General features: G+C 38.9%; 1 protein-coding gene across 15 annotated transcripts in view; it reads left to right on the plus strand.

Annotated features, from left to right (window-relative positions):
* TNIK (TRAF2 and NCK interacting kinase) overlaps positions 1–13,111 on the plus strand; it is a 402,112-nt gene that overhangs the window by 264,488 nt on the left and 124,513 nt on the right. For all 15 annotated transcript variants that reach the window (XM_069560230.1, XM_069560234.1, XM_069560249.1 and 12 more), the window contains exons 5-7: positions 1,951–2,061; positions 4,268–4,358; positions 6,885–7,015. In XM_069560230.1, the coding sequence (XP_069416331.1) occupies positions 1,951–2,061; positions 4,268–4,358; positions 6,885–7,015 (333 nt within the window). The remainder of the gene's footprint in view (positions 1–1,950; positions 2,062–4,267; positions 4,359–6,884; positions 7,016–13,111) is intronic.

Consider the following 13,111-nt stretch of genomic DNA (forward strand, 5'->3'; position numbering starts at 1 on the left):
TGGGATTGCTGGGTCGTATGGTAGTTCCATTTCCAGTTTTTTAAGGAATCTCCACACTGTTTCCATAGTGGCTGTACTGGTTTGCATTCCCACCAACAGTGTAAGAGGGTTCCCTTTTCTCAGCACCCTCTCCAGCATTTATTGTTTGTAGACTTTTTTATATCAACCATTCTGACTGGTGTGAGATGGTACCTCATTGTGGTTTTGATTTGCATTTCTCTGATAATGAGTGATATTGAGCATCTTTTCATGTGTTTGTTAGCCATCTGTATGTCTTCTTTATGGAAAAATGTCTGTTTAGTTCTTTGGCCCATTTTTTGATGGGGTCGTTTATTTTTCTGGAATTGAGCTGCATGAGCTGCTTTTATATTTTTGAGATTAATTCTTTGTCAGTTGCTTCTGATTCTCAGATTATCCCATTTTGGCCAGTGAGACCTCTTAAAGTTGACTCTTTGATCTTTTCTAGCATGATCTTATAGTCTTTCATAGCTTCCTGGCTCTCATATATGATAATTTTACAGGTTTTTGCAGGGGCTGAAGCATGCTCTTGTGTGGCGCTTTTCAAATTTCTTTACAAGAGCCCTTGATCGATCTGTGTACTTTCACCAGCTCTCTGGAGAAGAGTGGAGAGTTTTGTTATGCTTTATAAAATCATAAGAAGACAAATCAGAATGACATTGGAAACTCATTCAGAAAACTAATTTTATGAGTTTTTAAAATAATTTTTTTAGTTTCACCTAGGCATTTAGGGGAAAAAAGAGAATGTTCTTTTTGCCCAGAGATTTTTTGCAGCCTGATGGGTTATCTTTTAGGACCTGGTGACGTGGTGCTGATGTTAGGAATGCACATTTGGACAAAGCCAAAATCATCAATGTGATTTCATTATGTCTCTATTTTAGTTCTGTTTCTGGTGTCAAATCAGAGACTGATTGCTAGTCATCCTAAACTCTTTTCTTATAATTATGTTTAAAGGTACCTAATAAGTTGACTTTTGCTGAAGACTTTTGAAGAAGAGGGAGAATGTATGGAAATGGATGTGTTTTTCTAAATGTAGAAAATGAATGTAAAAGCAGATGGATTGCTTTTTTTCTTCTAGTCTCTACTTCGCCATTAAGTAAGGGAGATGTTTATTTTCTGCCTATTTTATAAAGTTGCCGAGTCCTGTAATGAGTTTATATTTATAGAGAACTTGGAGCTTTCTGGATGAAAGGTGCTAAATTAGGGCTTATTGTTTAGTGAATTTATCTGATATGTCCAGCCTCTTGGGAACATTTGCTGAAGTTAATTAAAAGCAGATAGTCCTCACTCTGACAGCTTACAGTGCCACTTACAAACCAATAGCATAAACAATGTGCACTTCTATTGTTCTGGCTTGGGATTGCCTAGACAACCACAGCTCTTTCAGAGAGGGGGATGAGCCTACTTCTGTAGGAAAGATGGGCTTGACCACTAAGTAAAACCACAAGGATAGTCTCAATTCCATCTGAACCAACCTAGCTGCCCTCATTTAAAACACACACTTAGAATATGGAGATTTTCCTCAATTTCCAGTTGTAATTTTCAGTTTGGAAAATTAAAAATAATCTTTCCAGGACTTCCCTGGTGGTCCAGTGGTTAAGACTTTACCTTCCAATGCAGGGAATGAGGCTTCAATCCCTGGTCAGGGAGCTAAGATCCCACATGTCTCAAGGCCAAACAAATAATTAAAAAAAGAAGCAATATTTGTCACAAAATTCAATAAAAGCTCTAAAAATGGTCCACATCAAAAAAAAATCTATCATTTGAAGGAAAAAATAAAGATAAAAATTTGTTTTATATGTCATTTTATGATCACTTTTTCTTTGCAGAAATGGCATTCCAAAGCAACCAACTGGATACCTTATACTTTCTTAACACAGTGGAAGTCTTGAAGTATAATTATAATAATGGCCTATTTGCTTCCTTTGCCAGTTGGTGATGGAGTTTTGTGGTGCAGGCTCTGTCACTGACCTGATCAAGAACACAAAAGGTAACACGTTGAAGGAGGAGTGGATTGCGTACATCTGCAGGGAGATCTTACGAGTAAGTGACAACATGGGAAACCTTGGGAGGTATTGAACTTTACACTGACTTTCCACTAATTCATTCCATAATCCATGTCGGAAACCTCCTTAGAGCTTTATTCTAACAGTGATGGTGGCAGTGGTATGTGTTGTGGTCTGCTGTTATGAAGGGAGAGCCATTCTGAATAGGCTTCCCGGGTGGCTCAGTGGTAAAGAATCTGCCTGACAATGCAGGAGACACGGGTTCGATCCCTGGGTCAGGAAGATCCCCTGGAGGAGAAAATGGCAGCCCACTCCAGTATTCTTGCTGGGAGAATCCCATGGACAGAGGAGCCTGGCGGGCTACAGTCCATAGGGTTGCCAAGAGTCACATACAACTGAGCAAAAAAACTGAACAAACAAAAAAAACTGAAAAGCCATGTGCACTCTCTTTGGAAGGGTTAGTTGGGTGATTTCCCTTAACCTGGGATTCATTTCCTATGGGGTTTCCAGTTGGAATTCTGATTTTAGATCACAGAGATAGTTTTCTACTTAGGAGATGGATTGTTTAAGGATATTTTGGTCACTTGTTTGAGTTTTCAACTTGTGAAAGTGTATAACTAATTTAGGCTTGTATGACGTTAGCCATTTTAGTACATAAAACCTAGTTTAACTGATTTTACCTTAAAAAGTTTCTTTGAGACAGCCTCTAAAATCAGTCAAAACAGTTGGGCAAGAATGTACCCATCTGCCCAGTTGTGTCCACAAATTCCAGAGTCAGACAGTCTGCACAGCAGTGTCATATTTGCTGAGTTCACTTCAGGAAGATAACTAGTCATATTTTAGTTTGTTTGGGTCAGTTTACTTATCTCTTGCTATTAATAAGGAGGCTGCTATATGTCCACTGAACATTCCTATACTAGATCTGCTTGACATTTATTTATTTGTTCTGCTTTCTTAATATAAGGGAACAAAACATGAAACTATTACATAAATTAGAATGTTTGGTATTGTAATGATGTTATTTCTCCCCAGTCTGATCCTTGGTATCATAAACTGCCTCTTCAAATCCTTCTAGATACGCTTGTGGATGTACAAGCTGATTTTTTAAACATATGAAAATAACAAAAAGCCAAGAATAATCAAGGCAATTTTGAGGAACAAAGGTGAAAAATTTATGCTGCCAGTTTTCAGGACTTGTTATAAAGTTGCTAAGTAGTTAAGACAGGGTGGTATTGTCATAAGGATAGGCAAATGGCCAAGGAAATAGAACAGAGAGTCCATGAACAGACCCACTTCTTCTGGTCACCTGATTTACAACCAGAGCAGTGCTACAGTGCATGGGGAAAGTACAGAAAATAAATAAAAAATGACAACACTTGGGTATCCAATGCTTGCATTCGCAAGCATAGATATAATATGATTTACTTCAGTATGCCATTTTTAGATTCTTGTAGGTTACAGTGTATCTGAGAAACCACCTTAGAACAAGTCTGTTTTTAGAACTCATACCACATAAAAGCCAAAGTCAGGATAATTCATGGAAAAATGGAACACAATGAGGTTGAGATGTCACTGAATAATTATTTCACATAATGAGCACAAAGTCACAAATATCATAAAGCACTAAAAATGACGGTGGTGAACATTAACAAAGAAATAAAAATTGCTGTTTTCCTTTTTTTTTAATGTGAGCCATTGGTTAAAGATAATGGGAAATTTCTTGGTTGGTCTGAGTAATACTGTGCTTAATTAAAATTATATAATAGAAGGTAACTTTTAAACTTTTCAATTCAAAAATTGCCCCCAAAAGTGGGGACTTCTGTTAAATCAGTTTTCTGTACAGACTCTGTAGATGTTCCGGGTACCAGCTGGCACATACAGGTGGTCCTGACTTTTCAGAATGCTGTTAGCTGAAACATGTGCATGTTGGAACCAGTCATATCATGGCTTGTGTGGTTCCTTGTTACCCGAGATCAGAGTTGATAGGCAAGCGTTTCATTCAGCGCAGTACCGTGCATCGTAAGGACTGCCTGTATATTTCAGTTTATACTGATCAGTTGCTTGCAGCTTAGGATAAATGAATATTGTGCTACATTTGAATTATGACCACATGAAAGATATGAATACAATAATGAAAGTATCTCTGGGTAAGTTTAAGTTTTTTGGATCATTAACATCCAAAATACGTTTTTTTGCACCTGGATTTATATTCCTATTAACCCTTCCCGACTCTGTCACTCCAGGGGCTGAGTCACCTGCACCAGCATAAAGTGATTCATCGAGATATTAAAGGGCAAAATGTCTTGCTGACTGAGAATGCAGAAGTTAAACTAGGTAAGAACAGAATCCAGTGAGCCTAGGAATTACAGGAATTGGTAGGATTGTTTCAGCTGTTTTTCCTTTTAAATAATGAACATAAATGTATCACTGTGTATTTGGAGGTCATTGTACCTAGACTGGAAATGAACATGTTTCTTTTCCTATTTAAAAAACATTTTTTAAAAGCACTTTCAGGAGTGAATTGGTATACAATATTATAAGCAGAACCATGTGCTTAATCAATGTGTAGAAATAACTGAGCTTGTTTTTTAAGCAAAGAGCCTTTAGATTAGAAGTGGCTGACCTTGAAACGGTTTCCCATATCTTATAGTTTGTCTGTGTTGTTGCTGCTGTAACAGAACAATGATGACTTATTTTTTAATTGAAAATATCCACACACATTTAGAATAATGAATTTCCTGCTATATTCCCCTGTATTTTAAGTGCTGTTTCCATCGATTTCATTATTACCTAGGGCACCTATACAAAATGGATGCTTGAAATTCTACTTTACACACATATTGATCATCCCAACTTCCGTCTGCCAGAGTTATCAGTGAGGGAATCCTTTTCTCTGGTCCTTTCCGTTAGAGCCCTTCCCACAATAAATCTGGGATTTTCCAGATAAGGTAGAGAATGCCCACATGCATTTGACTGCTTGATGTATATAAGTAAGAGCATGCATTGACAGATATCCTGTAAGATATGCAATTTGTCTTCTAGAAAAGAATCACTGTCCATATGATTGTTTCTTTTCAAAGAGATTTAAATATCTCCTGTGCTTATATCCCAAACATTCGCTCTTGCCTTTTTGTTAAAATAGATAATTTCCATTTTTTTTCTTAGTTAGCATTTGGGACCAAGCTTTCATCTCATGAATATTCCCTTTTAAAACAAAAGCATACATTAGGTAGGGAAAGCAGTTATATATGTACTGACTACATAAGCTATCCTCAGAATGTTCACTCATCGCTATTAACAGTTACTTGTGAGAGACTATTATGTTCCAGATCATGTACAAAATGCTTGAAGGTAGATGATTTCACTTAAACATTATAGCAGCTCCATGTGACTCTCAGCATCCTCATTTTATGGATTAAGAAAATGAACCTCTAAAAGATTTATCTACTAGGTCACATACGAATAAGTGTCAGAAATGAGATGCAAATATAGGCAGTCTGACTCCAAAAACTTAGCTGATTACCACTTTCTTTGCATCCTTTAAACACTCTCCTTTATGGTCCAAAGCTTGCCTTTTATTTAACACCTATTTTTGGTCCTCCATGGAGCCCTGATATAACCAGATATAACTCCTTGTGATTTTCTCATTGGTGTACTTTATTCATTTATATTAGTATATGCAATTTAAACATATACATTCACTAGAGATTATCATGGGCTTCCCTGGTGGCTCAGATGGTAAAGAATCTGCAATGCAGGAGACCTGAATCGGGAAGATCCCCTGGAGAAGAGCATGGCTACCCATTCCAGTCTTCTTGCCTGGAGAATTCCATAGACAGAGGAGCCTGGCAGGCTCCAGTCCTTGGAGTCACAAAAAGTCAGACACAATAGAGCAACTAACACACACCCCCACAGATTACCATACTAAATTAAGTAAGTCAGACAGATATCATATGATATCACTTATGTGTGGAATCTGAAAAAAAAAAGATGCAAATCAACTTAATTGCAAAACAGACTCACAGACATAGAAAATAAACATGGTTATCAAAAGGAAAAGGTGGGGGAGGGAGAAATTAGGAGGGTGGGATTAGCATGGGTACACTGCTATATATAAACTAGATAATCAACAAGGACCTACTGTATAGCACAGGGAACTCTTCTCAGTACTCTGTAATAACCTATAGGGAAAAGAATCTGAAAAAGAGGAGATCTGTGAATCTATCTGTATAACTGAATCACTTTGCTGTACACCTGAAACTAATAGAACATTATAAATCAACTATACTCCAATCTAAAATAACTAAATATATGTATTTAATTTAACTGCAGTCACAGGAGTGAAAAGGAAGAAGCATCCAGAGTGCCCTCAACAGATGAACGTACACAAAATGTGGCACCTACAGACAGTGGAATAATATTCAGTCTTAAAAAGGGAGGACATTCTAATGCATGCTGCAACATGCATTAACCTTTGAGGGATCACATTAAGTAAAATAAGCTAGTCTCTAAAAGACTAATACTGTATGATTCCACTTATATGAGATATCTGTCTATAGTAGACAGATTCATAGAAACATAAAGTAGAATGTTGCTTTCAAGGCACCTGGGGCAGAAGGGAGAAAGAGGAGTTAGTGTTTAGTGGTTCAATTGAGGAAGATGAAAATGTTCTGGAGTTGGATGGTGGTTATGGTTGCGCCGGAAACTGAATGTACTTAATACCACAACACTCTCCGCTATGAAGTGGTTAAAATGGTAATTTTATGTTGTATATTTTACCACAATAAAAAAATACTCATTCATTTTATCACCGTATAAGACCTTAGATCACAAACTATTCATTTGTCTTCCCTTAACTAGTGGACTTTGGAGTCAGTGCCCAGCTTGATCGAACAGTGGGCAGGAGGAACACCTTCATCGGAACACCCTACTGGATGGCGCCAGAAGTTATTGCCTGTGATGAAAACCCAGATGCCACTTATGATTTCAAGGTATGTCTTCTTACTCTTCATCAGTTTCCAGCCATGCCTAAACATCTCACTCTGAGACTTGTAGAGAATTTGCTCATGGCTTTGGGCTTGTGATTTGTGTAAATCAAGTTAGTTAGTGTTCGTGTTAGTCGCTCAGTCGTGCCTGACTCTTTGCGACCCCATGGACTGCAGCCCACCAGGCTCCTCTGTCCATGAGATTTTCCAGGCAAGGATACTGGAGTGGGTTGCCATTTCCTTCTCCAGGGGATCTTCCCAAGCCAGGGATCAAACCCAGGTCTCCTGCACTGCAGGCAGATTCGTTACCGACTGAGCTACAAAAGCCATTTCTTGAGTTTAAAATTATGACATTCAAGTGAGAATCTTTTTAACAAACTCGCTCATCATATCTCATTGCCTATTTGTAAAAAAAATTTATATAGATGTTTAAACCATTTTCTATGTTCTTTTAATCTTCTCTTGCTTCTTACTAGAAAATAGATTTCTATTTTGGTTGTAGTTTAGATTTTTGGCAAAGCATATGTATTCTGAGAGCTTTTTATGTTAAAAGAAATCAAGACATGAGTTCATTTTCTTAGGTCATCTTTTTCTGGTTAAAAATAATTATATTTAGTCATTTCTACATAGTTCAAAGTTTAATTATTAGAGTTTCTTTTCAAAATAAGAGAGAATCAGATGGGATGTTTATAGCTACTTTATGGTGTTTCTATAGCCTATTGCCATGTTTGATAGAAATTTGATTTGTGGCTTGATGTTTTGTATCATCAACTGGAAAATTGCTAGTAACTCAAAGCAGTGTTTAAGTGGAGAGGTGGAAGTTTTCTCCTTCTCCAAGAAGCCCTCCTCTTTTCCACAGGTGCATGGACTTTTCACCAAAGGACTTTAATGATTACTTTGAAATACCCTCATCTTACAGATGTGGGAACTGCACAATCCATACCCAGTTAGTGGTCTTCTCACAGACTTGGCCCCATATCTCCAAGCTCTCTGTTCAGAGATTTTCCTAAATACTACCATGTTTCTCTATGATGCACTCCTACATAAATATATATAGGAGTATAAATATCCAATATATACAATGATGATGATGAAAAATCATTGAAGCTATTAAAAAAATCCAATATATAAAATATAAATGTCCAATTTACCAACAAAACAGCCGCTGAAGAGTATATTTGAAGAATTCCTCTATTAAAGAACATTTTTAGTTCTCCACATATGGTGTTATTGAAATCAGGTCACAAAGATGCAAACATTGCAATGTCTTTGGGACCCAGTGTCTCAGGGCACTGACAAAATTATTTGCCTCTTTGGAGAAATGCAAGTTTGAAGGTCTAAAAACAAAATAATCTTCTGTAAATTTTCTCCTTCTTTCACAGTTAGTCACTGTAATAACCTGACAACAATCTGTCTGAACACAGCTGCCAAGTTAAAAATTAATCTTTTGCCAAAATAAATGTCATTTATTTAAACTGTTAATGATAAGCACATTGAAATAATTTAATTTGCAAATCCCATCAGAGGAGCCACTACAAAATATATGTCCCAGACCAGATAATGTGTACCATGATTGGCTATAAGCAATCCTTCAAACTATAGTTGTACTTAACAAGTGCTAACTGATCTATATCTTGGCCACAGATATTTTAAACACATAGAGAGTCAGAGTGTTTCAAACATTTAACCTCATTTTAGCCTGTATTTTGTCTGCCTATAATATATATGGGACTTTTGTTCTATGGCATAAAATAGATCCCTGTGACTTAGCTATTTTCAGTAGAGTAACTAGAAGAGAACTCCTCTGATCAAGCTGAAGCTTAGAATTAAACTGATATCTTGAATCTCTTTCTTCAGATTATGGTTTATAGTCAGATTAAGGAATATAGCTTGGGGTTGGTGAAAAGTGTTTGAGCTTAATGCATCATCCTAGTGTGAACAAAGCCTGATATATAACTGTAGGTGTGGACAAAGCCTGATGTATAACCGTAGGTGTGGACAAAGCCTGATGTATAACCGTAGGTGTGGACAAAGCTTGATGCATAACCCTAGGTGTGGACACAACCAAATGTGTGAATAACCACAGGGAGCATTGTGCTGCACTGGGAGGTTTCAGAGGTGCTGGAAGGTCCTGAGACACTAGGAAATCAAAGATTAATTTCTGTGTCTTTTATTAAAAGATAAAGGATCATGATGAGAGAACAAATCCAACTGTATCAGCCATTTTAGACCTCCAGTGCGACTTACTTGTTTGGATTGTCATAAATGTAGGTTGTGTAAGAGGAGGAAAAAGTCATGGCAAGAATATGAGCTTCATTGTCCACTTGTCATGAGTGAAAGAAGGAGCACAACAGAAGGGTGGATTAGGAAGACCAAGCAGAAAGGAAGATTTGGGCGTTCTTTGAAGATTCGTTCCAACCACTTTGCAGATTTTCTCTGGATCAAAGAAGAAGCTATACTTCAAATAATCTTGCTATTTCTTTCTCAGCATCAGATCTTATCTTTTTTTTCTGTTCATTATTCTTGGGAATGTGCCCTGTCACCAGGAGACAGCTCAATAACACATAGACTTTCAAAACCATTTATTCATTCACTCAGTGTGCATTTATTGAATACTCACTATGCAAAAGGAATTAGCCAAGCTCTACCTGTATATGCAGTTTTTTACTAGAAAGTCCATTTGCGACCTTATCAAAGTTCAGTGGTTTGTTGCTGTGTTTGGTTGTCCATTTGACCCAGTGTGTGTCCTGGCCTCAGAGACTGACCGTAGCACTTCACTCTCTCACGTGCTGTAGATACTTTGAGCCTAGAGGGCACGTTTAGAATAAAAGAGGAGTTGAAGGCCACTGGGCTTTGTCGGCTCTTCTTTCACAAAAGCCCTTTCTTTCAAATAAAGACAAAATGCAAAGGAATATAGTTTGGTTTTATTATTTATTTCTTGTTTTAAGATTTTTTTAATTTACTTTTGGCTGCACTGGGTCTCTGTTGCTATGCGGGCTTTCCTCTAGTTGCAGCAAGCGGGGGCTAGTCTCTGGTCATGGCACACAGGCTTCTCCTTGAGGAGGCTTCTCTTGTTGCGAAGATGGGCTCTAGGGCACTCCACTCAGTAGTTGCAGCTCCTGGGCTCCAGAGCACAGACTCAATAGTTGAGGTGCACAGGCTTATCTGTTCTGCAACATGTGGGATCTTCCTGGGGCAGGGATTGAACCTGTGTTTCCTGCATTGTCAGGCAGATTCTTTACCATTGAGCCACCAGGAAAGCCCCTGAGTATTATTTTATTTGCCTAATCCCAGGGACGGGGGAGCCTGGTGGGCTGCCATCTATGGGGTCGCACAGAGTCGGACACGACTGAAGCGACTTAGCAGCAGCAGCAGCAGCAATGTCTTTAGAAACTGCTGTGTGTGTTTTTTTTTAACTATAGCAATTCAATAAAATAGGAGCTTCTATATAAGAAAATGGGCGGAAGAGCCCATGCTTTTTCTTGCAGTCTGGTTTTGTCTGATACCTGCTGGGCACAGTATGCCACTGACTGAAAGTAGCCCCTACCCTAAGGAGGAGCCAGAATCTCATTTGCCTGGTGTGTTCCCTTTCCCCTAGAGCCCTTCCTTGCTTGTTTTCAGAACATCTGTCAAAACACTTCAAGCAAAAGGCAAGGTTTCATTTTCCTGATAAGTACGTGGGGCAATAATGAAAGCTTTCTCATTTAATAATAAGCATTCAAAAGACTTGGAATTAATAAAACTGTTCAAAATTCCTAGGCTGTTTAAATTTTTATTTTTTTAACTTGAATTTCATTTCAGTTAGATGGGGATTTGCCGAGTATTTTATAGTCCTATGTATTTATTGCTTTAATGGAACTACTCACTAACGGACGTTGTCTGTGGGCAGGAGCCCATTTGTAGTTGCATAAAGGCTGGCACAGCTGTCCACTGGAGTACTACACAGCCATCTGAACAATGAGATAGTGTATATGTTGAAGTTGGGCAGATTCCAAGATATAGTGTGAGGTGCACAAAGCAGCTTCCGGTACACATAGTAGAGTCTGGTTCTCCCCTACCTGATGGACGAATGGCGTGTGGATGGAGAACTTAAACTTCTTTTTTTTAACTTTTTATATTGAAGTATAACTGATTAACAGTGTTGTGATAGTTTCAGGTGGACGGCAAAGGGACTCAGCCATACATATACATGTATCCGTTCGCTCCCAAGACTTCCCTCCTATCCAGCATGCCACTTAACACTGAGCAGAGTTCCCTGTGCTACACAGTAGGTCCTTGTTGATTATTCATTATAAACACAGCAGAATGTACATGTTAAACTTTTTATTTTATATATCTTTCTGTAACTGTTCTAGTTTTTTAAACCATATACTGGTCATGCTTTTACAGTAGCTTAGTCAACTAAGAGAAGTATGGTGAAATAGTATATCCCCTCTACCCCACCACCCATCCACTGGCCTGATCTATGCTAATGTCGTTTGTTATCCACCTAAACTCTGAGACTTTGCACACAGGTGCTGTGGACCATTTAAAGACATAGATGTCTCCTGCAGGGTTTGGGTGAGTATTGTGCTCTGACTGTAGAGCAAGTACTCATCCTCCTGTGTTACAGATAATTGGCTTTATTCAGACAGAATGAAAAGCACCCCTGAAGGTAAGAGGCTCAGCTGGAGAGAAAGTGAACACTTGCCTAGCCAGGGAGCATCACCAAGGTGTATGCGATGTGCTTTGTGAGAGGATGATCTTCACATTGCAGAGTGAGGTTGGCCTCTCACATGAGGCCTAACCTCTGTCTACTGAAATTTCAGCAAAACTCCCATCCCCGTGTGGCAGGAAGAAAGGATGATACAGACACCAACGTTACTGTTCCTGGCAGAGACAAACTTCTATCCAGCATATTCCTTGTGCTCCATGTTCACACCCACTTGCACAGGACTTTTTAGTCGGATATACTACCACCTCATCCAGGCTCTCAGTTGATCCCCAGGTGAAGAAAATAACCTGTTCTTTCAATATTTCCCTATGGTCACATTTCAAATGTACATGAACAAGGACATAGAAGGCAATGGCACCCCACTCCAGTACTCTTGCCCTGAAAATCCCATGGATGGAGGAGCCTGGTAGGCTGCAGTCCATGCTAAGGGTCGGACACGAGTGAGCAACTTCCCTTTCACTTTTCACTTTCATGCACTGGAGAAGGAAATGGCAACCCACTCCAGTGTTCTTGCCTGGAGAATCCCAGGGACAGGGGAGCCTGCTGGGCTGCCATCTATGGGGTCGCACAGAGTCGGACACGACTGAAGTGACTTAGCAGCAGCATGAACAAGGAATTCTGGGGGAAATGAGATTGTGAATAACTACCTCTAAAGAAGGCTGAGCACCAAAGAGTTGATGCTTTCAATTTGTAGTGCTGGAGAAGACTCTTGAGAGTCCCTTGAACAGCACAGAGAACAAACCAGCCAATCTTAAAGGAGATCAATCCTGAATATTCATTGGAAGCCTTGATGCTAAAGCTAAAGCTCCAATACTTTGGCCACCTGATGCAAAGAACTGACTCACTGAAAAAGACCCTGATGCTGGGAAAGATGGAAGGCAGGAGGAGAGGGGAGCAACAGAGGATGAGACAGTTGGATGGCATCAGCCACTCAATGGACATGAGTTTGAGCAAACTCCAGGAGATAGTGAAGGCCAGGGAAGCCTGGTGTGCTAAAGTCCATGGGGACGTGAAGAATCAGACAGGACTGAGCAACTGAACAACCTCTGCTTGAATGACCTCAGTCACCCTGATCGCACCACCTTGGTTCTGTTTATATATAATGTAGTGTATATGATGTAGGGCATGTCACGCCTTTGAAGTTGGATAGGATTGGTTTCAAATGTAGACATCACTTCCTTGCACTGTATAACTTCAGGGAAATTATTTAACCTTTCTGAGCCTCTGGGAGTAACAATTGTATGTGACAAGGCTATATTAGAATAAAATGAACTGACATGTATAAAGGAATTAATTCACTACCATTTGATAAGTAGTCAGTGTATGGTAGTTAATATTCATGTTTATGTTTTATATGAAGGTACTGCCATTTGGAGACATTTTGACCT

Source organism: Ovis canadensis, chromosome 1 (assembly GCF_042477335.2).
Source record: "Ovis canadensis isolate MfBH-ARS-UI-01 breed Bighorn chromosome 1, ARS-UI_OviCan_v2, whole genome shotgun sequence".
Taxonomy (NCBI): Eukaryota; Metazoa; Chordata; class Mammalia; order Artiodactyla; family Bovidae; genus Ovis; species Ovis canadensis.